Source organism: Podarcis tiliguerta (genome assembly GCF_965153285.1).
Source record: "Podarcis tiliguerta genome assembly, chromosome: Z".
NCBI classification, from domain to species: Eukaryota; Metazoa; Chordata; class Lepidosauria; order Squamata; family Lacertidae; genus Podarcis; species Podarcis tiliguerta.
In genome coordinates this window covers 579,747-604,662 of record NC_139553.1, presented here as the reverse complement: position 1 = coordinate 604,662, position 24,916 = coordinate 579,747, and the positions used below count along the sequence as shown (strand labels likewise).

Below are 24,916 nucleotides of genomic sequence, written 5' to 3'. Positions count from 1 at the left end.
TCAATCCATCCCTCTCTTAATTTATCCATCTATCCATCCGTCAATCAATCAATCAATCAATCAGTCCATCCCTCTCTTAATTTATCCATTTATCCATCCATCAGTCAATCAATCCATCCGTCAATCAGTCAATCCATCCCTCTCTCAATTTATCCATCTATCCATCCATCCATCCATCAATCAATCAATCAATTTATCTATCTATCATCCAACTCCTTCATCCTTCCAATCCATCAATCCATCTCTCAATTTATCCATCTATCCATCAATCAATCAATCAATCCGTCAATCCATCCCTCTCTTAATTTATCCATCCATCCATCCATCCGTCAATCCATCCATCCGTCAATCAATCAATCAATCCGTCAATCAATCAATACATCCATCCCTCTCTCAATTTATCCATCTATCCATCAATGAATGAATGAATGAATGAATGAATCAATCAATCTATCTATCTATCCATCCATCCGTCAATCAATCAACCCATCAATCCATCCGTCAATCAATCCATCTCTCAATTTATCCATCTATCCATCCATCCGTCAATCAATCAATCCATCCATCTCTCAATTTATCCATCTATCCATCAATCTATCAATCAATCCATCCATCCATCCGTCAATCAATCAATCAATCTATCTACCTCAATTTATCCATTCATCCAATCAATCCATCTATCTATCCATCAATCCATCCACCAAGCCAGCAATCAATCAATCCATCCATCTCTCAATTTATCCATCTATCCATCAATCAATCAATCAATCAATCAACCCATCCATCAATCAACCATCTGATCCATCCATCCATCTCAATCTATCCATCTATCTATCTATCTATCCATCCATCCATCAATCAGTCAATCAATCAATCAATCAATCTATCTATCCATCAATCAATCAATCAATCAATCAAGCCATGCATCTATCTATCTATCCATATATCCATCCGTCCATCCATCCATCAAACCATCCTTCCATCCATCTATCAGTCAATCAATCAATCAACCAACTGATCCATCCATCCATCTCAATCTATCCATCTATCTATCCATCAATCCATCAATCAATCAATCAGTCAATCCATCCATCCATAATCAACCCATGCATCTATCTATCTATCTATCCATCCATATATCCATCCGTCCATCCATCAACCCTCCATCCATCCTCCTCAATTTATCCATCCATCTCTCAATCTATCCATGCATCGCCCATCTATCCATCCATCCATCCGTTCGTCCGTCAGTCAATCCATCCTCCATCCATCCACCCATCTATCAATCCATCAATCCATCCATCCTCCATCCATCAATCCATCCATCCATCCATCCATCCATCCTCCATCCACCCATCCATCAATCCATCCATCCGTCCGTCAAGCCATCCATCCATCCATCCATCCATCCATCCGTCAATCCATCCATCCATCCATCCGTCCGTCCGTCAATCCATCCATCCGTCCGTCAATCAATCAGTCAATCCATCCATCCGTCCATCCATCCATCCGTCAATCAATCCATCCATCCATCCGTCCGTCAATCCATCCATCCATCCATCAGTCAATCAATCCATCCATCCATCCATCTGTCCATCCATCCGTCCGTCAATCCATCCATCCATCCGTCCGTCAATCAATCCATCCATCCATCCATCCGTCAATCAATCCATCCATCCGTCCGTCAATCCATCCATCCATCCATCCGTCCGTCAGTCAATCCATCCATCCATCCATCCGTCCAACAATCCATCCATCCATCCATCCGTCAATCCATCCATCCATCCATCCGTCAGTCAATCCATCCATCCATCCATCCATCCGTCCAACAATCCATCCATCCATCCGTCCGTCAATCCATCCATCCATCCATCCGTCCGTCAGTCAATCCATCCATCCATCCATCCGTCCAACAATCCATCCATCCATCCATCCGTCAATCCATCCATCCATCCATCCATCCGTCAATCCATCCATCCATCCATCCGTCCAACAATCCATCCATCCATCCATCCGTCAATCCATCCATCCATCCATCCGTCAGTCAATCCATCCATCCATCCATCCATCCGTCAATCCATCCATCCATCCATCCGTCCGTCCGTCAATCCATCCATCCATCCATCCATCAGTCAATCAATCCATCCATCCATCTGTCCATCCATCCGTCCGTCAATCCATCCATCCATCCGTCCGTCAATCAATCCATCCATCCATCCATCCGTCAATCAATCCATCCATCCGTCCGTCAATCCATCCATCCATCCATCCATCCGTCCGTCAGTCAATCCATCCATCCATCCATCCGTCCAACAATCCATCCATCCATCCATCCGTCAATCCATCCATCCATCCATCCGTCAGTCAATCCATCCATCCATCCATCCATCCGTCAATCCATCCATCCATCCATCCGTCCGTCCGTCAATCCATCCATCCATCCATCCATCCGTCCGTCCGTCAATCCATCCATCCATCCATCCATCCATCCGTCCGTCCGTCAATCCATCCATCCATCCATCCGTCCGTCAATCCATCCATCCATCCATCCATCCATCCGTCAATCCATCCATCCATCTCAATTTATCCATCCATCCATCAATCCATCCACCAATCTATCCATCCATCCATCAGTCAATCAATCAATCAATCAATCAATCAATCCATCCATCCATCAATCCATCCACCAATCTATCCATCCATCCATCCATCTATCCATCAATCAAGCCATGCATCTATCTATCTATCCATCCATCCATCCGTCCGTCAATCAATCCATCCATCCATCCATCCATCCATCCATCCATCAACCCATCCATCCATCAGTCAATCAATCAATCAATCAATCAACCAATCAACCAACCCATCCATCAACCCTCCACCCATCCATCTGAATTTATCCATCTATCCGTCCATCAATCAATCAACCCATCCATCCATCAACCAACTGATCCATCCATCCAACTATCCAACAATTAATAACAATTAATAATAATGATAATTATTAACAATTCCTAATAATAATAAACAACTCATAAAAAATAATATTAACGAACAACAATTCTTCATCATAATAACAACTAATAATAAATACTAATAACAAAGAACTAATAATAAATACTAATAATAATTAACAACTAATAACCAATTATTAATAATCAATAACAATGCATTAGTGTTAATAATAATTAACAACCCACCCATCCACCCAACTATCCAACAATTAATAACAATAATAATTATTATTATCAACAATTCTTAATAATAATAAACAATTTATAAAAAATAATATTAATGAACAACAATTCATCATCATAATAACAACTAATAATAAATACTAATAACAAAGAACAACTAATAATGAATACTAATAATAATTAACAACTAATAACAACTAATTATTAATAATCAATAACAACGCATTAGTGTTAATAATAATTAACAATTAATAACGACCCTGCCCCCCGCCCTCACCTCCGCCCCTCAATAACAACTAATAATAAACTAATGATTAATAATAATAACTACTAATAATGAATAACAACGCATTAGTGTTAATAACAATTAACAATTAATAACGACCCCGCCCCCCCGCCCTCACCTCCGCCCCTCAATAACAACTAATAATAAACTAATGATTAATAATAATAACTATTAATAATGAATAACAACGCATTAGTGTTAATAATAATTAACAATTAACGAACAACGATCCCATTATTACCTCCGCCCCTCAATAACAACTAATAATAAACTAATGATTAATAATAATACCTATTAATAATGAATAACAACGCATTAGTGTTAATAATAATTAACAATTAACGAACAACGATCCCGTTATTACCTCCGCCCCTCAATAACAACTAATAATAAGCTAATGATTAATAATAATAACTACTAATAATGAATAACAACGCATTAGTGTTAATAACAATTAACAATTCACGAATAACGATCTCGTTATTACCTCCGCCCCTCAATAACAACTAATAATAAGCTAATGATTAATAATAATAACTATTAATAATGAATAACAACGCATTAGTGTTAATAATAATTAACAATTAACGAACAACGATCCCGTTATTACCTCCGCCCCTCAATAACAACTAATAATAAACTAATGATTAATAATAATAACTATTAATAATGAATAACAACGCATTAGTGTTAATAATAATTAACAATTAACGAACAACGATCCCATTATTACCTCCGCCCCTCAATAACAACTAATAATAAACTAATGATTAATAATAATAACTATTAATAATGAATAACAACGCATTAGTGTTAATAATAATTAACAATTAACGAACAACGATCCCGTTATTACCTCCGCCCCTCAATAACAACTAATAATAAGCTAATGATTAATAATAATAACTACTAATAATGAATAACAACGCATTAGTGTTAATAACAATTAACAATTCACGAATAACGATCTCGTTATTACCTCCGCCCCTCAATAACAACTAATAATAAGCTAATGATTAATAATAATAACTATTAATAATGAATAACAACGCATTAGTGTTAATAATAATTAACAATTAACGAACAACGATCCCGTTATTACCTCCGCCCCTCAATAACAACTAATAATAAACTAATGATTAATAATAATAACTATTAATAATAAATAACAACGCATTAGTATTAATAACAATTAACAATTCACGAATAACGATCTCGTTATTACCTCCGCCCCTCAATAGCAACTAATAATAAGCTAATGATTAATAATAATAACTATTAATAATGAATAACAACGCATTAGTGTTAATAACAATTAACAATTAACGAACAACGATCCCGTTATTACCTCCGCCCCTCAATAACAACTAATAATAAGCTAATGATTAATAATAATAACTACTAATAATGAATAACAACGCATTAGTGTTAATAACAATTAACAATTCACGAATAACGATCTCGTTATTACCTCCGCCCCTCAATAACAACTAATAATAAGCTAATGATTAATAATAATAACTATTAATAATGAATAACAACGCATTAGTGTTAATAATAATTAACAATTAACGAACAACGATCCTGTTATTACCTCCGCCCCTCAATAACAACTAATAATAAGCTAATGATTAATAATAATAACTACTAATAATGAATAACAACGCATTAGTGTTAATAACAATTAACAATTCACGAATAACGATCTCGTTATTACCTCCGCCCCTCAATAACAACTAATAATAAGCTAATGATTAATAATAATAACTATTAATAATGAATAACAACGCATTAGTGTTAATAATAATTAACAATTAACGAACAACGATCCCGTTATTACCTCCGCCCCTCAATAACAACTAATAATAAACTAATGATTAATAATAATAACTATTAATAATAAATAACAACGCATTAGTATTAATAACAATTAACAATTCACGAATAACGATCTCGTTATTACCTCCGCCCCTCAATAGCAACTAATAATAAGCTAATGATTAATAATAATAACTATTAATAATGAATAACAACGCATTAGTGTTAATAACAATTAACAATTAACGAACAACGATCCCGTTATTACCTCCGCCCCTCAATAACAACTAATAATAAGCTAATGATTAATAATAATAACTACTAATAATGAATAACAACGCATTAGTGTTAATAACAATTAACAATTCACGAATAACGATCTCGTTATTACCTCCGCCCCTCAATAACAACTAATAATAAGCTAATGATTAATAATAATAACTATTAATAATGAATAACAACGCATTAGTGTTAATAATAATTAACAATTAACGAACAACGATCCTGTTATTACCTCCGCCCCTCAATAACAACTAATAATAAACTAATGATTAATAATAATAACTACTAATAATGAATAACAACGCATTAGTGTTAATAACAATTAACAATTCACGAATAACGATCTCGTTATTACCTCCGCCCCTCAATAACAACTAATAATAAGCTAATGATTAATAATAATAACTATTAATAATGAATAACAACGCATTAGTATTAATAACAATTAACAATTCACGAATAACGATCTCGTTATTACCTCCGCCCCTCAATAACAACTAATAATAACCTAATGATTAATAATAATAACTATTAATAATGAATAACAACGCATTAGTGTTAATAATAATTAACAATTAACGAACAACGATCCCGTTATTACCTCCGCCCCTCAATAACAACTAATAATAAACTAATGATTAATAATAATAACTATTAATAATGAATAACAACGCATTAGTGTTAATAATAATTAACAATTAACGAACAACGATCCCGTTATTACCTCCGCCCCTCAATAACAACTAATAATAAACTAATGATTAATAATAATAACTATTAATAATAAATAACAACACATTAGTATTAATAACAATTAACAATTCATGAATAACGATCTCGTTATTACCTCCGCCCCTCAATAACAACTAATAATAAGCTAATGATTAATAATAATAACTATTACTAATGAATAACAACGCATTAGTGTTAATAACAATTAACAATTCACGAACAACGATCCCGTTATTACCTCCGCCCCTCAATAACAACTAATAATAAACTAATGATTAATAATAATAACTACTAATAATGAACAACGCATTAGTGTTAATAATAATTAACAATTAACGAACAACGATCCCGTTATTACCTCCGCCCCTCAATAACAACTAATAATAAACTAATGATTAATAATAATAACTATTAATAATCAATAACAATGCATTAGTGTTAACAACAATTAACGATTCATTCATAACGATCTCGTTATTACCTCCGCCCCTCCTCGGGCGACGCCCCCTGGGGGACCCGGGGCCTCAGGGGGGCGGCGTAAGGGCACTTCCTGTGGAGGTGGGCCAACAGGAAGTGGCCGACGGGGGGGTGGAGCTCCCAGATCCCAGAAGCCACCACGGCGATGGGGAAGGCGGCCTGGTGGTGGGAGGCCACCTCTTCCTCCCCTTGTTTCTGGGGGAAGAGTAAGAATAATAGTAATAATAATAATAATAATAGAAATAATAATAATAATAATAGTATCAGAAATAATAATAGTAGTAATAATAATAGAAATAATTGGAGTAGTAATAACAATATCAACAACAATAACAATATCAATAATAGTAAGAATAACAATATTAATACTAGTAGTAATAATAATAGTTGTAATAATATCAATAATAATAATAGTAGTAATAACAATATCAATAATAGTAGTCGTAATAATACCAGTAGTAGTAGTAGTAGTAGTAGTAATAGTAGTAGTAGTAATAGCAATAGCAATAATAGTAATAACAGTAATAACAGTAATAACAGTAGTAGTAGTAATTGATAGGAATAGTAGTAGTAGTAGCAGTAGTAATGATAATATCAATATAAATATCAAGAATAATAATAATAATAATAATATCAGAAATAATAATAGCAGTAATAGTAATAATAGAAATAATACGAGTAGTAATAACAATATCAACAACAATAACAATATCAATAATAGTAAGAATAACAATATTAATACTAGTAGTAATATTAATACTAGTAGTAATAATATCAATAATAATAGTAATAGTAATAACAATATCAATAATAGTAGTCGTAATAATACCAGTAGTAGTAGTAGTAGTAGTAGTAATAGCAATAGCAATAATAGTAATAATAGCAATAACAGTAATAACAGTAGTAGTAGTAGTAGTAGTAATTGATAGGAATAGTAGTAGTAGTAATAATAATATCAATATAAATATCAAGAATAATAATAATAATAATAATAATAATATCAGAAATAATAATAGCAGTAATAGTAATAATAGAAATAATAGGAGTAGTAATAGTAATAATATCAACAACAATAACAATATCAATAATAGTAATAATAGTAGTAGTAGTCGTAATAATATCAATGATAATAATAGTAATAGTAATATCAATAAAAATAGTAGTTGTAATAATACCAATAGTAGTAGTAATAATAGTAGTAGTAGCAGCATAACAACATCAATAATAGTAATAATAGTATTATTATTATTAGTAGTAGTAGTAGTAGTAATAATAATAGTAATAGTAATAATTGTTAGGAGGAGGAGGAGGAGGAGGAGTATCAATATATATATCAATAATAATAATAATATCATCAAAAATAATAGTAATAGTAATAGTAATAGTAAGTTTGATTGTATTTAATTTAATTTAATGATTTCATTTAATTGAAAAATTTCATTTACTAATTTCATTGAAGAATTTCATTTGATTTCATTTGATTTGATTTCATTTACTAATTTCATTTCATTGAATAATTTCATTGAATAATTTCATTGAATATTTTAATTTCATTGAATAATTTCATTGAATAATTTCATTTCATTGAATAATTTCATTGAATAATTTCATTTGATTTACTAATTTCATTGAATCATTTAATTTCACTGAAAAATTTCATTGAATAATTTCATTTGATTTCATTTGATTTGATTTCATTTACTAATTTCATTAAATAATTTCATTTGATTTGATTTCATTTACTAATTTCATTTCATTGAATAATTTCATTGAATAATTTCATTTCATTGAATAATTTCATTTCATTGAATAATTTCATTGAATAATTTCATTTCATTGAATAATTTCATTGAATCATTTAATTTCACTGAAAATTTTCATTGAATAATTTCATTTGATTTCATTTCCTTTAAGAATTTCCTTTAAGAATTTCCTTTCATTTCATTTAACAATTTAATTTAATTTAATTTTAATTGTTAAATGAAATGAAATGAAATTCTTAAATGAAATGAAACGAAATTTAATTCCATCTCATCCATCAAAGGCCGGATTCTGCAAATTTGGGAAGTAAATTCGGGGAAAATAGAAATATTTGGGGAAATTTCCCCAAAATAATCTTACCACAAATTTTTCCGCCAGTTTGTAGTAGGAAAAGTTGAGGGCTTCCGGGTGGAGAGCGACGGAGACGCTTTGTCCGCCGGATCGGACGGGTTTCCCGGAGAGCAAGGCGTGGATCTTGTCAAAGATCTCCTTCAGCTGGGATCCTGGGGGAAGAGGAAGCGGGAAGTTGGGAAACAGGAAGTGGAAGTGGGAAGTGGGTGGAAGGAAGGAAGAAAGGAAGGAAAGGAAGGAAGGAAAGGGGAATGAAGGAAATGCAAGGAAGGAAGGAAGGAAGGGAGGGAGGGAGGAAGGAAGGAGGAAGAGGAAGCGGGAAATTGGGAAACAGGAAATGGAAGATTTTGGGACAGGAAGTGGATGGATGGAAGGAAGGAAGGAAAGAAATGCAAGATGGATGGATGGAAGGAAGAGGGAGCGGGAAGTTGGGAAACAGGAAGTGGAAGATTGGGAAGATTTGGGGACAGGAAGTGGAAGTTGGGAGTTGATGGATGGATGGAAGGAAGGAAGGAAGGAAAAAGGAAGCAGGAAGTTGGGAAACAGGAAGTGGAAGTTGGAAGTGGATGGAGGAAAGGAAGGAAATGCAAGAAGGAAGGAAAAAGGAAGGAAGGGAGGGAGGGAGGAAGGAAGAAGAGGAAGCGGGAAGTTGGGAAACAGGAAGTGGAAGATTGGGAAGATTTGGGGGCAGGAAGTGGAAGTTGGGAGTGGAAGGAAGGAAGGAAGGAAGGAAAGAAATGCAAGATGGATGGAAGGAAGGAGGAAGAGGAAGCAGGAAGTTGGGAAACAGGAAGTGGAAGATTGGGAAGATGTTAGGACAGGAAGTGGAAGTTGGGAGTGGATGGAAGGAAGGAAGGAAGGAAATGCAAGAAGGAAGGAAAAAGGAAGCAGGAAGTTGGGAAACAGGAAGTGGAAGTTGGAAGTAGATGGAGGAAAGGAAGGAAATGCAAGAAGGAAGGAAAAAGGAAGGAAGGGAGGGAGGGAGGGAGGAAAAGGAAGGAAAGAAAGAAGGAAGGAAGGAAATGCAAGGAGGAAGGAAAAAGGAAGGAAGGGAGGAAAAGGAAGGAAGGAAAGAAGGAAGGAAATGCAAGAAGGAAGGAAAAAGGAAGGAAGGGAGGAAAAGGAAGGAAGGAAAGGAAGGAAGGAAGTGAAAAGAAGGGAAGGGAGGGAGGGAGGAAGGAAGGAAACGCTTTGTCCGCCGGATCGGAGGGGTTTCCCGGAGAGTAAGGCGTGGATCTTGTCAAAGATCTCCTTCAGCTGGGATCCTGGGGGAAGAGGAAGCGGGAAGTTGGGAAAGAGGAAGTGGAAGATTTGGGGACAGGAAGTGGAAGTTGGAAGTGGATGGATGGAAGAAAGGAAGGAAGGAAAAAAAGGAAGGAAGGAAGGAAGGAGGGAAGGAAGGAAGGAAGGGAGGGAGGAAAAGGAAGGAAATGCAAGATGGATGGAAGGAAGGCAATGCAAGAAGGAAGGAAAAAGGAAGGGAGGAAAAGGAAGGAAGGAAGGAAGGGGAAGGGGAAGGAAGTGAAAAGGAGGGAGGGAGGGAGGAAGGAAGGAAATGCAAGATCTCCTTCAGCTGGGATCCTTGAGGAAGAGGGAAGTTGGGAAAGAGGAAGTGGAAGTTGGAAGTGGATGGATAGAAGGAAGGAAGGAAGGAAGGAAATGCAAGAAAGAAGGAAAAAGGAAGGAAGGAAGGAAGGAAAGAAAGAAAGAAGAAAAAAGGAAGGAATGGAGGAAGAAAGGGAGGGAGGAAAAGGAAGGAAGGAAGGAAAGAAGGAAGGAAATGTAAGAAGGAAGGAAAGGGGAAGGAAGGAAGGAAGTGAAAAGAAGGGAAGGGAGGGAGGAAGGAAGGAAACGCTTTGTCCGCCGGACCGGACGGGTTTCCCGGAGAGTAAGGCGTGGATCTTGTAAAAGATCTCCTTCAACTGGGATCCTGGGGGAAGAGGAAGCGGGACGTTGGGAAAGAGGAAGAGGAAGCGGGAAGTTGGGAAACAGGAAGTGGAAGATTGGGAAGTGGGTGGATGGAAGGAAGGAAGGAAAGGAAGGAAGGAAGGAAGGATCGGACGGGTTTCCCGGAGAGTAAGGCGTGGATCTTGTCAAAGATCTCCTTCAGCTGGGATCCTGGAGGAAGAGGAAGCGGGAAGTTGGGAAAGAGGAAGTGGAAGTGGGAAGTGGATGGATGGGAGAAAGGTAGGAAGGAAGAAGGAAAGGAAGGAAGATAATGCAAGATCTCAGCTGGGATCCTGGAGGAAGAGGAAGCGGGAAGTTGGGAAACAGGAAGTGGAAGTTGGAAGTGGATGGATGGAAGAAAGGAAGGAAAGGAAGGAAGGAAGGATCGGACGGGTTTCCCGGAGAGCAAGGCGTGGATCTTGTCAAAGATCTCCTTCAGCTGGGATCCTGGAGGAAGAGGAAGTGGAAGTTGGAAGTGGGTGGATGGGAGGAAGGAAGGAAATGCTAGAAGGAAGGAAAAAGTAAGGAAGAAAGGAAATGCAACATGGATGGATGGATGGAAGGAAGGAAGGAAGGAAAAGCAAGGAAAGAAGGAAGGAAAGAAGGAAGGAAGGAAATGCAAGAAGGAAGGAAGGGAGGGAGGGAGGGAGAAAAAAGGAAGGAAAGAAGGAAAGAAGGAAATGCAAGAAGGAAGGAAAAAGGGAAGTTGGGAAACAGGAAGTGGAAGATTGCGAAGATTCAGGGACAGGAAGTGGAAGTTGGAAGTGGATGGATGGAAGGAAATGCAAGAAAGAAAAAGGAAGGAAGGGAGGGAGGGAGTGAGGGAAGGAGGAAGGAAGGAAAAGGAAGGAAGGAAGGAAGGAAGGAAGTGAAAAGAAGGGAAGGGAGGGAGGAAGGAAGGAAACGCTTTGTCCGCCGGACCGGACGAGTTTCCCGGAGAGTAAGGCGTGGATCTTGTAAAAGATCTCCTTCAACTGGGATCCTGGGGGAAGAGGAAGCGGGAAGTTGGGAAAGAGGAAGAGGAAGTGGGAAGTGGATGGATGGAAGGAAGGAAGGAAAGGAAGAAAGGAAATGCAAGATCTCCTTCAGCTGGGATCCTGGAGGAAGAGGAAGCGGGAAGTTGGGAAACAGGAAGTGGAAGGGGGAAACAGGAAGTGGAAGGAAGGAAGGAAGGAAGGAAATGCAAGATGGGTGGATGGAAGGAAGGAAGGAAATGCAGGAAGGAAAAAGGACGGAAGGGAGGAAGGGAGGGAGGGAGGGAGGAAAAGGAAGGAAGGAAGGAAATGCCAGAAGGAAGGAAAAAGGAAGGAAGGGAGGGAGGAAGGAAATGCAAGAAGGAAGGAAAAAGGAAGGAAGGAAGGAAGGAAGGAAATGCAAGATGGATGGATGGAAGGAAGAAAGGAAGGAAGGCAGGAAATGCAAGAAGGAAGGAAAAAGGAAGGGAGGGAGGGAGGAAAAGGAAGGAAGGAAGGAAGGAAGGAAGGAAGGAAGTGAAAAGAAGGGAAGGGAGGGAGGGAGGAAGGAAGGAAGGAAACGCTTTGTCCGCCGGATCGGACGGGTTTCCCGGAGAGCAAGGCGTGGATCTTGTCAAAGATCTCCTTCAGCTGGGATCCTGGAGGAAGAGGAAGCGGGAAGTTGGGGAAGAGGAAACAGGAAAAGGGAAGAGGAAGTGGAGGAAGGAAGGGAGGGAGGAAAAGGAAGGAAGGAAGGAAAGAAGGAAGGAAGGAAGGAAAAGATCTCCTTCAGCTGGGATCCTGGAGGAAGAGGAAGCAGGAAGTTGGGAAAGAGGAAGTGGAAGTGGGAAGTGGATGGATGGAAGGAAGGAAATGTAAGAAGGAAGGAAAAAGGAAGGGAGGGAGGGAGGAAGATAATGCAAGATCTCAGCTGGGATCCTGGAGGAAGAGGAAGGGGGAAGTTGGGAAACAGGAAGTGGAAGTAGGAAGTGGAAGGAAGGAAGGAAATGCTAGAAGGAAGGAAAAAGGAAGGGAAGAAAAGAAGGAAGGAAGGAAGGAAGGAAGGAAGGAAGGAAATGCAAGATCTCCTTCAGCTGGCATCCTGGAGGGAGAGGAAGCGGGAAGTTGGGAAACAGGAAGTGGAAGATTGGGAAGATTTTGGGACAGGAAGTGGAAGTTGGAAGTGGATGGAAGGAAGGAAGGAAATGCAAGAAGGAAGGAAAAAGGAAGGAAGGAAGGGAGGGAGGAAAAGGAAGGAAGGAAATGCAAGAAGGAAGGAAAAAGGAAGGGAGGGAGGGAGGGAGGAAAAGGAAGGAAGGCAAGAAGGAAGGAAGTGAAAAGGGAAGGGAGGGAGGAAGGAAGGAAGGAAGGAAGGAAGGAAGGAAGGAAGGAAACGCTTTGTCCGCCGGATCGGACGGGTTTCCCGGAGAGCAAGGCGTGGATCTTGTCAAAGATCTCCTTCAGCTGGGATCCTGGGGGAAGAGGAAGCGGGAAGTTGGGAAAGAGGAAGTGGAAGATTGGGAAGATTTTGGGACAGGAAGTGGAAGTTGGAAGTGGATGGATCAAAGGAAGGAAGGAAGGAAGGAAATGCAAGAAGAAAGGAAAAAGGAAGGGAGGGAGGGAGGAAAAGGAAGGAAGGAAGTAAATGCAAGAAGGAAGGATAAAGGAAGGAAGGAAAGAAGGAAGGAAGGAAATGCAAGAAGGAAGGAAAAAGGAAGGAAGGAAAGAAGGAAGGAAATGCAAGAAGGAAGGAAGGAAAGAAGGAAGGAAGGAAGTGAAAAGAAGGAAGGAAAAAGGAAGAAAGGAAGGAAGGAAGGAAAGAAGGAAGTGCAAAGAAGGGAAGGGAGGGAGGAAGGAAGGAAACGCTTTGTCCGCTTCTTGGGTAGAAGGAAAAGGGAAGAAGAAGCGGAAGGGAAATTGGGAAACAGGAAAAAGGGATGAAGGGAGAAGGAAGGAGGAAAAATTCAGCAGAAGGAACAGGAAGGAGAAAGTGGAGGGGAAACTGGGAAACAGGAAGAGGAAGTGGAGGAAAAATTGGGAAGAAGGAAAAGGAAGCGGAGAAAACACTGGGAAGTTGGAAAAGGAAGGAGGAAGTGGAGGGAAAGAAAGGAGAGAGGAAGTAGAGGAAAAGGAAGAAGTGGAGGAAGCGGAGGGGAAGGAGGAAGTGGAGGAAAAGGAAGGAGGAAGTGGTGGGAAAAGGAGGAAGTGGTGGAAGGAAGGAGGAAGTGGAGGAAAAGGAAGGAGGGAGGTAAAGGAAGGAGGAAGTGGAGGAAAAATTGGGAAGTCAGAAAAGGAAGAAGTGGAGGAAAAGGTAGGAGGAAGTGGAGGAAAAGGGAGAAGGAAGTGGAGAAAAAGGAAGGATGGAGAAAGCGGAGGAAAAGGAAGGAGGAAGTGGAGGGAAAGGAAGGAGAGAGGAAGTGGAGGAAAAGGAGGAAGTGGAGGAAAGGGAGGGAAAGGAGGAAGTGGTGGGAAAGGAAGTGGTGGGAAAGGAAGGAGGAAGTGGTGGAAGGAAGGAGGAAGTGGAGGAAAAGGAAGGAGGAAGTGGAGAAAAAGGAAGGAGGAAAAGGAAGGAGGAAGTGGAGGAAAAGGAAGGAGGAAGTCGGAAAGGAAACAGCTGACCTGCTCTGGTCGAGATTTGACTGACAGGAGTGGTGACGGCTTTCTGGAGATCCATCTTGATCTTCTTTTCCTGGAAAAGGGGGGGGGAGAGAGAAAAAGGATCACCGGCGTTTCGGGATCTCCCTCCCTCCTGTTCCCGGGATTCGGGTCGGGGGACTCGTCCGGGGATCCGGGGAATTATAGAGGGATCTGGGGAATCGTAGAGGGATCTGGTGACTCGTAAAAGGATCCGGGGACTCGAATGGGGATCCGGGGACTTGTAGGGAGATCTGGGAATCGTCCGAGGATCTGGGTACTTGTAGGGAGATCTGGGAATTGCCTGAGGATCTGGGGACTTGTACGGGGATCCGGGGACTCGTACAGTGATCTGGTGAATGGTCCGAGGATCGGGGGAATCGTCCGAGGATCAGGGGACTTGTAGGGAGATCTGGGAATGGTCTGAGGATCTGGGGACTTGTATGGGGATCCGCGGACTTGTAGGGAGATCTGGGAATTGTCTGAGGATCTGGGGGCTTGTACGGGGATCTGGGGACTCGTACAGTGATCTGGTGAATGGTCAAGAATCTGGGGAATCGTACGGGGATCTGGTGAATGGTCTGAAGATCCCGGGACTCGTATGGAGAGCCGGGGAATTGTCCGAGGATCTGGGGAATGGTCTGCGGATCTGGGGAATCCTCCAAGGATCCCAGGACTCGTCCAGGGATCGGGGAATTGTCCGTGGATTCAGGGATTCATAGAGGGAATCATAGAGGGATCCAGGGAATCATCCTAAGATCCAGGGACTTGTACGGGGATCCGGGGCATCTTCCCGGGATCCAGGGACTCATACGGGGATCCAGGGAATCGTCCAAGGATCTGGAGGAATGGTATGAGGATCCAGGGATTTATACAGGGATCTGGGGGATCGTCGAAGGATCTGGGGACTCGTCCAGGGATCCGGAGAATTGTCCGAGGATCCGGGGAATGACAGAGGGATCCAGGGGCTCACACAGGAATCTGGGAAACCGTCCAATGGTCTAGGGACTGGTATGCGGATCCAGGGACTCCTCAAAGGACCCGGGGAATCGTCCAAGGATCCGTGGAATCACAGAGGGATCCAGGGACTCGTCTGGGGATCCAGGGAACCATCCTAAGATCCCGGGACTCATCCCGGGATCCAGGGAACAGTCTGAGGATCTGGGGAATCATAGTGGGACCCAGGGACTCATCCAGGGATCCAGGGAATCATCCGAGGATCCGGGGAACCATAGAGGGATCCAGAGACTCATAAAAGGATCCAGGGACTCATACAGGGATCCAGCAAACCGTCCAGGGATCCGGGGGAATCGCCTGGGGATCCAGGGACTCCTAAAAGGACCCGGGGAATCGTCGAAGGATCTGGGAAGCCGTCCAAGGATCCGGGGAATCATAGAGGGATCCAGGGACTCCTACAGGGATCCGGGAAAGCGCCCAATGATCCGGGGACTTGTATGGGGATCCTCAAAGGACCCAGGGAATTGTCCAAGGATACGTGGAATCACAGAGGGATCCAGGGACTCGTATGGGGATCCAGGGAACCACCCTAAGATCCAGGGACTCAACCAGGGATCCAGGGAACAGTCTGAGGATCTGGAGAATCATAGTGGGATCCAGGGACTCATCCAGGGATCTAGGGAATCATCTGAGGATCTGGGGAATCACAGAGGGATCCAGGGACTCATATGGGGAGCCAGGGAACCACCCAAGGATCTGGGGACGCCTCAAAGGATCCAGGGAACAGTCTGAGGATCTGGGGAATCATAGTGGGATCCAGGGGCTCATCCAGGGAACCATAGAGGGATCCAGGGACTCGTATGGGGATCCAGGGAAACCACCCGAGGATCCAGGGACTCCTCAAAGGATCCCAAGACTCATCGGGGGATCCAGGGAACAGTCTGAGGATCTGGGGAATCATAGTGGGATCCAGGGACTCATCCAGGGATCCAGGGAATCTTCCGAGGACCCGGGGGACCATAGAGGGATCCAGGGACTCATAATAGGTTCCAGGGAACCATCCAGGGAATCGCCCAAGGATCTGGGAAACTGTCCGAGGATCCGAGGAATCATAGACGGATCCAGGGGCTCCTAAACGGATCTGGGGAATCACAGAGGGATCCAGCTACTCATACGGGGATCCAGGGAGCCGCCCGGGGATCCAGCAAACCGCCTGGGGATCTGGGGGGGAGGGCCTACCTGGCGCTCCTTGCTATTGGCCAGGCCGGCAAAGGAATCCACACACTGGTCCAACCGGTCCTGGAGCTGCTGGTACCACTGGAGGGTCTTGTCGTCGGACTGGATCTGGAGCCCTGAAAAAAAGAGGATCCGTTTATATGATTCGTATTTGGATTTATTTCGATCTGTTTCACGGATCTCCGGGACCGAAAAGGGGCTTATAAAGAGAAAGAATTAGATTTATATTTAAAAACAAATATATAAATTTTAGAGAGAGATTATATTTATATTTATTTTGATATAAATATAAATAATATATAGATATATTATTTTTATATTTATTACATTTATCTTATAAATATAGATTATAAAAATGAATAATTATATTAATTTTTAAATATTAACATAAATATAAATTATAGAGAGATTATATTTATAGAAATATAATTTATATTTATTTTGATATATAATATAAATTATATATACAGATATTTATAATATATTTATATTCATAATATTTATTATACTTATATTATAAATATAGATTATAAAGATGAATAATTATATTTATATTTAAATATAAACATAAATATAAATTACAGAGAAAGAGAGATTATATTTATATTTATATAAATATAATTTACATTTATTTTGACATATAATATAAATATAAATATAAATTATATATAGAAATATTTATATTATATTTATATTTATATTTATAATATTTATTATATTATAAATATAGATTATAAAGATGAATAATTATATTTATATTTAAATATAAACATAAATATAAATTATAGAGAGAAATTATATTTATATTTAAGTAAATGTAATTTACATTTATTTTGATATATAATATAAATATAAATATAAGTTATATAGAGAGATGTATTATATTTATATTTATAATATTTATTACATTTATATTATAAATAAAGATTATAAAGATGAATAATTATATTTATCATTAAATATAAACATAAATATAAATTATACAGAGATTATATTTATATTTATATAAATATAATTTACATTTATTTTGATATATAATATAAATATAAATTATAGAGATATTTATTTTATATTTATATTTATAATATCTATTCTATTTCTATTATATTTATATTTATTTCGATATATTTCACTGAAACTGATCTCAAGGACTGAAAATCAATAATTGATAATAATAATAATTCCACCACAAAATAATAATAATAATAATAATAATAATAATAATAATAATTGTTATTATTGTTATTATTATTATTATTCCACCACAATCGGAATCTCAAAAATATCAATCAATTCCACCCTCTGGGGAGAAAAACCCGTTTTTCCGGAACTTTCCGGAACTTTATATTATTATTATTATTATTATTATTATTATTAATAATAATAATATTATTATTATTATTATTATTTATTATTATCATTCCACCACAACCGGAATCTCAAAAATATCAATCAATTCCACCCTCTGGGGAGAAAAACCCGTTTTTCCGGAACTTTCCGGAACTTTATATTATTATTATTATTATTTATATTATTTATATTATTATTATTTATATTATTATTATTATTATTATTATTATTATTATTATTATTATTATTATTCCACACAACTGAAATCTCAAAAATATCAATCAATTCCACCCTCTGGGGAGAAAAACCCATTTTTCCGGAACTTTCCGGAACTTTATATTACTATTATTATTATTATTATTATTATTATTACTATTATTTATATTATTATTATCATTATTATTATTATTCCACCACAATCGGAATCTCAAAAATATCAATCAATTCCACCCTCTGGGGAGAAAAACCCACTGTTTTTCCGGAACTTTCCGGAACTTTATATTATTATTATTATTATTATTATTAATATTATTATTATTATCATTATCATTATTATTATTATTCCACCACAACCGGAATCTCAAAAATATCAATCAATTCCACCCACCGTTTTTCCGGACCTTCCCGGAACTTTCCGGAAGGGGATCTTTTTCCGGATCCTGCTTGCTGGTTGTTTTCTCCTTTTTCTCGTTTTCCGCCTTCTGGGCCGCTTTTCCCGCTTCCTCTTCCTGCTTCCTCCTTTCGGCGGCCAGGGAGATCTCTTCCCGCAAGGCGGAAACGAGATTCCGCATTTCCAGGAGGGCCTGGTCGGCGGAAGCGAGGTCGGCGGGATCGGGGAATCCTCTCTGGGGGGAAGGAAGGAAGTGACAAGGAGGAAGGAAGTGAAAAGGAGGAAGGAAGGGAGGGAGGAAGGAGGAAGTGAAAAGAAGGAAGGAAGGGAAAAGGAGGGAAGGAAGGAAGGAAGGGAGGGAGGGAGGAAGGAAGGAAGGGAAAAGGAAGGGAAAGGAAGGAAGGAAGGAAGGGAAAAGGAGGAAGGAAGGAAAGAAGGAAGGGAAAAGGAAGTGAAAAGGAAGGAAGGAAGGAAGGAAGGAAGGAAGGGAAAAGGAGGAAGGAAGGAAAGGAGGAAGGGAAAAGAAGGAAGGAAGGAAGGAAGGAGGGATGGAAGGAAGGAAGGAAGGAGGGATGGAAGGAAGGAAGGAAGGGAAAAGGAGGAAGGAAGGAAAGGAGGAAAAGGAAGTGAAAAGAAGGAAGAAAGGGGAAAGGAGGAAGGAAGCAAGGAAGGGAGGGAGGGAAGGAGGGAAGGAAGGAGGGAAGGAAGGAAGGAAGGAAGGGAGTGAAAAGAAGGGGAGGGAGGGAGGAAGGAACAAAGGAAGGAAGAAAGGAAGGAAGTGAAAAGAAGGGAAGGGAGGGAGGGAGGGAGGAAGGAAGGAAAGGGAAGAGAGGAAGGAAGGAAGGAAAAAAGGAAAGGGAAGAGAGAAAGGAAGGAAGGAAGGAAGGAAGGAAGGGGAAGAGAGGAAGGAAATGCAAGAAGGAAGGAAAGGGAAAGGAAGGAAGGAAGGAAAGAAGGAAGGGAGTGAAAAGAAGGGGAGGGAGGGAGGAAGGAACAAAGGAAGGAAGAAAAGAAGGAAGTGAAAAGAAGGGAAGGGAGGGAGGAAGGAAGGGAGGAAGGAAAGGGAAGAGAGGAAGGAAGGAAGGAAGGAAGGAAAAAAGGAAAGGGCAGAGAGGAAGGAAGGAAGTGCAAGAAGGAAGGAAATGCAGGAAGGAAAGAAACGTTTCCGCTTCCTCTTCCTGCTTCCTCCTTTCGGCGGCGAGGGAGATCTCTTCCCGCAAGGTGGAAACGAGATTCCGCATTTCCAGGAGGGCCTGGTCGGCGGAAGCGAGGTCGGCGGGATCGGGGAATCCTCTCTGGGGGGAAGGAAGTGAAAAGGAAAAAGGAAATGAAAGAAGGAAGGGAAGGGAGGGAGGGAGGAAATGCTGTAGGAAAGGAAGGAAAACAAAAGGAAGGAAAGGGAAGAAGGAAGGGGAGGGAGGAAGAAAAGGAGAAGGAAAGGAAAAGGAGGGAGGGAGGAAAGAAGGGAAAAGGAAGTGAAAAGAAGGAAGGAAGGAAGGGAAAAGCAGGAAGGAAGGAAGTGAAAAGGAGGAAGGAAATGAACGAAGGAAGGAAAGGGAGGGAGGAAATTCTTTAGGAAAGGAAGCGAAAGAAAGGAAGGAAAGGGAAGAAGGAAGGGGAGGGAGGAAGGAAAGGAAAAGGAGGAAGGAAGAAAAGAAGGAAGGGAAAAGGAAGTGAAAAGGAGAGGGAGGGGAGGAAGGAAGGAAGGAAGGAAAGGGAAGAGAGGAAGGAAGGAAGGAAAGAAGGAAGTGAAAAGAAGGGGAGGGAGGGAGGAAAAGGAAGGAAGGAAGGAAGGAAGGAAGGAAGGAAAAGGAAGGAAGGAAAGAAGGAAGGAAGTGAAAAGAAGGGAAGGGAGGGAAGAAGGAAGGATGGAAGGAGGGGAAGAAGGAAATGCAAGAAGGAAGGAAAGGGAAAGGAAGGAAGTGAGGAGGGAGGGAAGGAAGGAAGGAAGGAAAGAAAGGGAAGAGAGGAAGGGGAGGGAGGAAGGAAAGGAAAAGGAGGAAGGAAGAAAAGAAGGAAGGGAAAAGGAAGTGAAAAGGAGAGGGAGGGGAGGAAGGAAGGAAGGAAGGAAAGGGAAGAGAGGAAGGAAGGAAGGAAAGAAGGAAGTGAAAAGAAGGGGAGGGAGGGAGGGAGGAAAAGGAAGGAAGGAAGGAAGGAAGGAAAAGGAAGGAAGGAAAGAAGGAAGGAAGTGAAAAGAAGGAAAGGGAGGGAAGAAGGAAGGATGGAAGGAGGGGAAGAAGGAAATGCAAGAAGGAAGGAAAGGGAAAGGAAGGAAGTGAGGAGGGAGGGAAGGAAGGAAGGAAGGAAAGAAAGGGAAGAGAGGAAGGAAGGAAGGAAGGAAAGGGAAGAGAGGAAGGAAGGAAGGAAGGAAGGAAGGAAGGAAGGAAGGAAGGAAGCAAATGCAAGATGGGTGGATGGAAGGAAGGAAGGAAACGCAAGAAGGAAGGAAGGAAGGAAGGAAAGGGAAGAGAGGAAGGAAGGAAGGAAGGAAGGAAGGAAGGAAGGAAGGAAGGAAAGGGAAGAGAGGAAGGAAGGAAGGAAGGAAGGAAGGAAGGAAGGAAGGAAAGGGAAGAGAGGAAGGAAGGAAGGATGTGCAAGATGGGATGGATGGAAGGAAGGAAGGAAACACAAGAAGGAAGGAAGGAAGGAAGGAAATGCAAGAAGGAAAGAAGGACGGAAGGAAACGTTTCCGCTTCCTCTTCCTGCTTCCTCCTTTCGGCAGCGAGGGAGATCTCTTCCCGCAATCCGGAAACGAGATTCCGCATTTCGAGGAGAGCCTGGTCGGCGGAAGCGAGGTCGGCGGGATCGGGGAATCCTCTCTGGGGGAGGAAGGAAGGAGGAAGTGAAAAGGAGGAAGGAAGGAAGTGAAAAGGAGGAAGGAAGGAAGGGAAGGGAAGGGAGGGAGGAAAGGAGAAGGAAAGGAAAAGGAGGAAGGAAGGAAGGAAGGGGAAGGGGAAGGAAAGAAGGGAAGGGAGGGAGGGAGGGAGGAAGGAAGGGGAAGAGAGGAAGGAAGGAAGGAAGCAAAGGAGGAAGGAAGGAAAGAAGGAAGGGAGGGAGGAAGGGAAGGAAGGAAGTGAGGGAGGAAGAAAGGAAGGAGGGAAGGAAGTGAAAAGGAGAAAGGAAGGAAGGAAGGAAGGAAGGAAGTGAAAAGAAGGAAGGAAGAAAGGAAGTGAAAAGGAGGAAGGAAGGAGGAAGTGAAGAGGAAGGAAGGAAGGGAAAAGGAGAAAGGAAATGAACGAAGGAAGGAAAGGGAAAGAAAGAAAGGAAGTGAAAAGGAGGAAGGAAATGAACGAAGGAAGGAAAGGGAAAGGAAGGAAGGAAGGAAGTGAAAAGGAGGAAGGAAATGAAAGAAAGAAGGGAAGGAAGGAAGGAAAGAAGGAAGGAAGGGAGGGAAGGAAGGGGAGGGAGGGAGGAAGGAAGGAAGGGAAGAAGGAAGAAAGGAAGTGAAAAGAAGGGAAGGGAGGGAGGGAGGGAGGAAGGAAGGAAATGCAAGAAGGAAAGGAAGGAAGGAAGGAAGGAAGGAAGGAAGGAAGGAAGGAAACACAAGAAGGAAAGAAGGAAGGAAGGAAACGCAAGAAGGAAGGAAGGACGGAAGGAAGGAAATGCAAGAAGGAAGGAAGAAAGGAAGGAAATGCAAGAAGGAAGGAAGGACGGAAGGAAACGTTTCCGCTTCCTCTTCCTGCTTCCTCCTTTCGGCAGCGAGGGAGATCTCTTCCCGCAATCCGGAAACGAGATTCCGCATTTCGAGGAGAGCCTGGTCGGCGGAAGCGAGGTCGGCGGGATCGGGGAATCCTCTCTGGGGGAGGAAGGAAGGAGGAAGTGAAAAGGAAGGAAGGAAGGAAGTGAAAAGGAGGAAGGAAAAGGAAGGGAAGGGAAGGGAGGGAGGAAAGGAGAAGGAAAGGAAAAGGAGGAAGGAAGGAAGGAATGGGAAGGGGAAGGAAGGAAGGAAAGAAGGGAAGGGAGGGAGGGAGGGAGGAAGGAAGGGGAAGAGAGGAAGGAAGGAAATGCAAGAAGGAAGGAAAGGGAAAGGAAGGAAGGAAGGAAGGAAGGAAGGAAGTGAAAAGGAGGAAGGAAATGAAAGAAGGAAGGGAAGGGAGGGAGGGAGGAAAGGAGAAGGAAAGGAAAAGAAGGAAGGGGAGGGAGTGAGCGAGGAAGAAAAGGGAAAAGAGGAAGGAAGAAAAGAAGGAAAAAGGAAGTGAAAAGAAGGAGGGAAGCGAAAAGGAGGAAGGGGAGGGAAGGAAGGAAAGAAAGAAGGAAGGGAGGGAAGGAAGGGGAGGGAGGGAGGGAAGGGAAGGAAAGGAAAGAAAGGCAAGATGGATGGATGGAAGGAAGGAAGGATATGCAAGAAGGAAGGGAAGGGAAGAAGGAAGTAAAAGAAGGAAGGCAAGGGAGGGAGGGAAGGAAGGAAGGAAAGGAAGGAAGGAAAGAAATGCAAGAAGGAAAAAAGGAAGGGAAAGGAAGGAAGGAAACGGAAAGGGAAGGGAGGGAGGGAGGGAAGGGAGAAAGGAAAGGAAAGAAGGAAGGAAAGGAAGGAGGGAAAAAAGGAGAGAAGGAAAGGAAGAAGGAAGGCAGAAAAGGTAGGAAGGAAGGAGGAAGGGAAATGAAAGGAAGGGGAAGGAAGGGAAGGGAAAAGAAGGAAAGGAAAGAAGGGAGGGAGGAAGGAAGGAAGGAAAGAAGGAAGGAAGGAAGGAAGGAAAGGGGAAGGAAGGGGGAGGAAGGAAAGAAGGAAAGAAGGAAGGAAGGAGGAATGGAAGAAGGAAAGAAGGAAGGAAGGAAAGGGGAAGGAAGGGGAAGGAAGGAAAGAAGGAAGGAAGGAGGAATGGAAGAAGGAAAGGCAAGAAGAAAGGGAAATGAAAGGAAGGGGAAGGGAGGAAGGGAAAAGGAAAGGAAAAGGGAGGGAGGACGGAAGGAAATGCAGGAAGGAAGGAAAGGGGAAGGAAGGAAGGAAGGAAATGCAGGAAGGAAGAAAGGAAGGAAGGAAGGAAGTGCCCCCCCCCGCACTCACCTCGCTGGCCGTCCGCACCAGGGCCGACACCTCCCCGCAGATCCGGTTCCCGCGCTCGGCGTAGGGGGCGTAGGCGGGGCCCTGCCGCCCGGCCTCGAACCCGAGTCCCCGATTGGCCCTCAGGAGCTCTTCCTGGGCGGCGTAGAGGCGGCGGAGGCGCTCTTGCCCCGCCTCCCGGCGCTGGAGCTCCGCCTCTTCCTCCCGGAGGCGGCGCTGCTCCGCTTCCCGGAGTTTGCGGCTGAGGAGCTGGGGGCGGAGTTAGGGAGGGAGGCGGAGTCAGGGAGAGGGAGGGAGGGAAAGAGGAAGGAGGGAGGGAAGGTGGGAAGGAAGGAAGGAAGGAAGGAAGAAGGGAAGGAAGGAGGGAAGGAAGGAAAAAAGGAAGGAAGGAAGGGAGGGAGGAAGGAGGGAGGGAAGGTGGCAAGGAAGTAAGGAAGGAGGAAGGAAGGAAGGGAGGGACGAAGGAAGGGAGGGAGGGAGGGAGGGAGGGAGGAAGGAAGTGAAAAGGAAGGAAGGGAGGGACGAAGGAAGGGAGGGAGGCAGGAAGGAAGGAAGTGAAAAGAAGGGAAGGAAGGGAGGAAGGAAGGAAGGAAGTGAAAAGAAGGGAAGGAAGGGAGGAAGGAAGGAAGGAAGTGAAAAGAAGGGAAGGAAGGGAGGAAGGGAAGAAGGAAGGAAGGAAGGAGGGAAGGAAAGAAGGAAAAGGAAGGAAGGGAGGGACGAAGGAAGGGGGGGAAGGAGGAAGGAAGTGAAAAGAAGGGAAGGAAGGGAAGGAACAAGGAAGAAGGAAGTGAAAAGAAGGAAGGGGAGGGAAGGAAGGAAGGAAAGGAAGGAAGGAAGTGAAAAGGAAAGGGAGGGAGGAAGGAAGGAGGAAGTGAAAAGAAGGAAAGGAAGGGAGGAAAGAAGTAAGGAGGAAGTGAAAAGAAGGAAGGGGAAGGAAGGAAGGAAGCAAAGGAAGGAAGGAAGAAGGGAGTGAAAAGAAGGAAACGGAGAGGGAAGGGAGAAAGGAAGGAAGGAAGGCATTACAAGATGGAAGAACTTCCTGTCCCCCCCTCGAACTTCGAGAACTTCCTGTCCCCTCGTAATTCAGGAACTTCCTGTGCCTCCCCTCAAATGTCGGGAACTTCCTGTACCACCACTTGAACTTCAGGAACTTCCTGTCCCGCCCCTCAAAATTCAGGAACTTCCTGTCCCTCCCCTCAAACTTCAAGAACTTCCTGTCCCGCCCCTTGAACTTCGGGAACTTCCTGTCCCTCCCCTCAAACTTCGGGAACTTCCTGTCCGTCCCCTCAAACTTCCTGTCCCGTCCCTCGAACTTCCTGTCCC

At 42.1% G+C, this 24,916-nt stretch overlaps 1 protein-coding gene across 1 annotated transcript in view; it reads right to left on the bottom strand.

The window, feature by feature from the left end:
- Positions 1 to 24,916, bottom strand: part of LOC310669395 (mRNA export factor GLE1-like) — a 47,091-nt gene that overhangs the window by 8,294 nt on the left and 13,881 nt on the right. Inside the window, exons 5-10 of the mRNA XM_083423237.1 lie at positions 23,597 to 23,842; positions 18,589 to 18,826; positions 16,635 to 16,747; positions 14,424 to 14,493; positions 8,914 to 9,056; positions 6,797 to 6,987 (exon numbers count right to left, since the gene is read on the bottom strand). Of these exons, the coding sequence (XP_083279363.1) occupies positions 6,797 to 6,987; positions 8,914 to 9,056; positions 14,424 to 14,493; positions 16,635 to 16,747; positions 18,589 to 18,826; positions 23,597 to 23,842 (1,001 nt within the window). The remainder of the gene's footprint in view (positions 1 to 6,796; positions 6,988 to 8,913; positions 9,057 to 14,423; positions 14,494 to 16,634; positions 16,748 to 18,588; positions 18,827 to 23,596; positions 23,843 to 24,916) is intronic.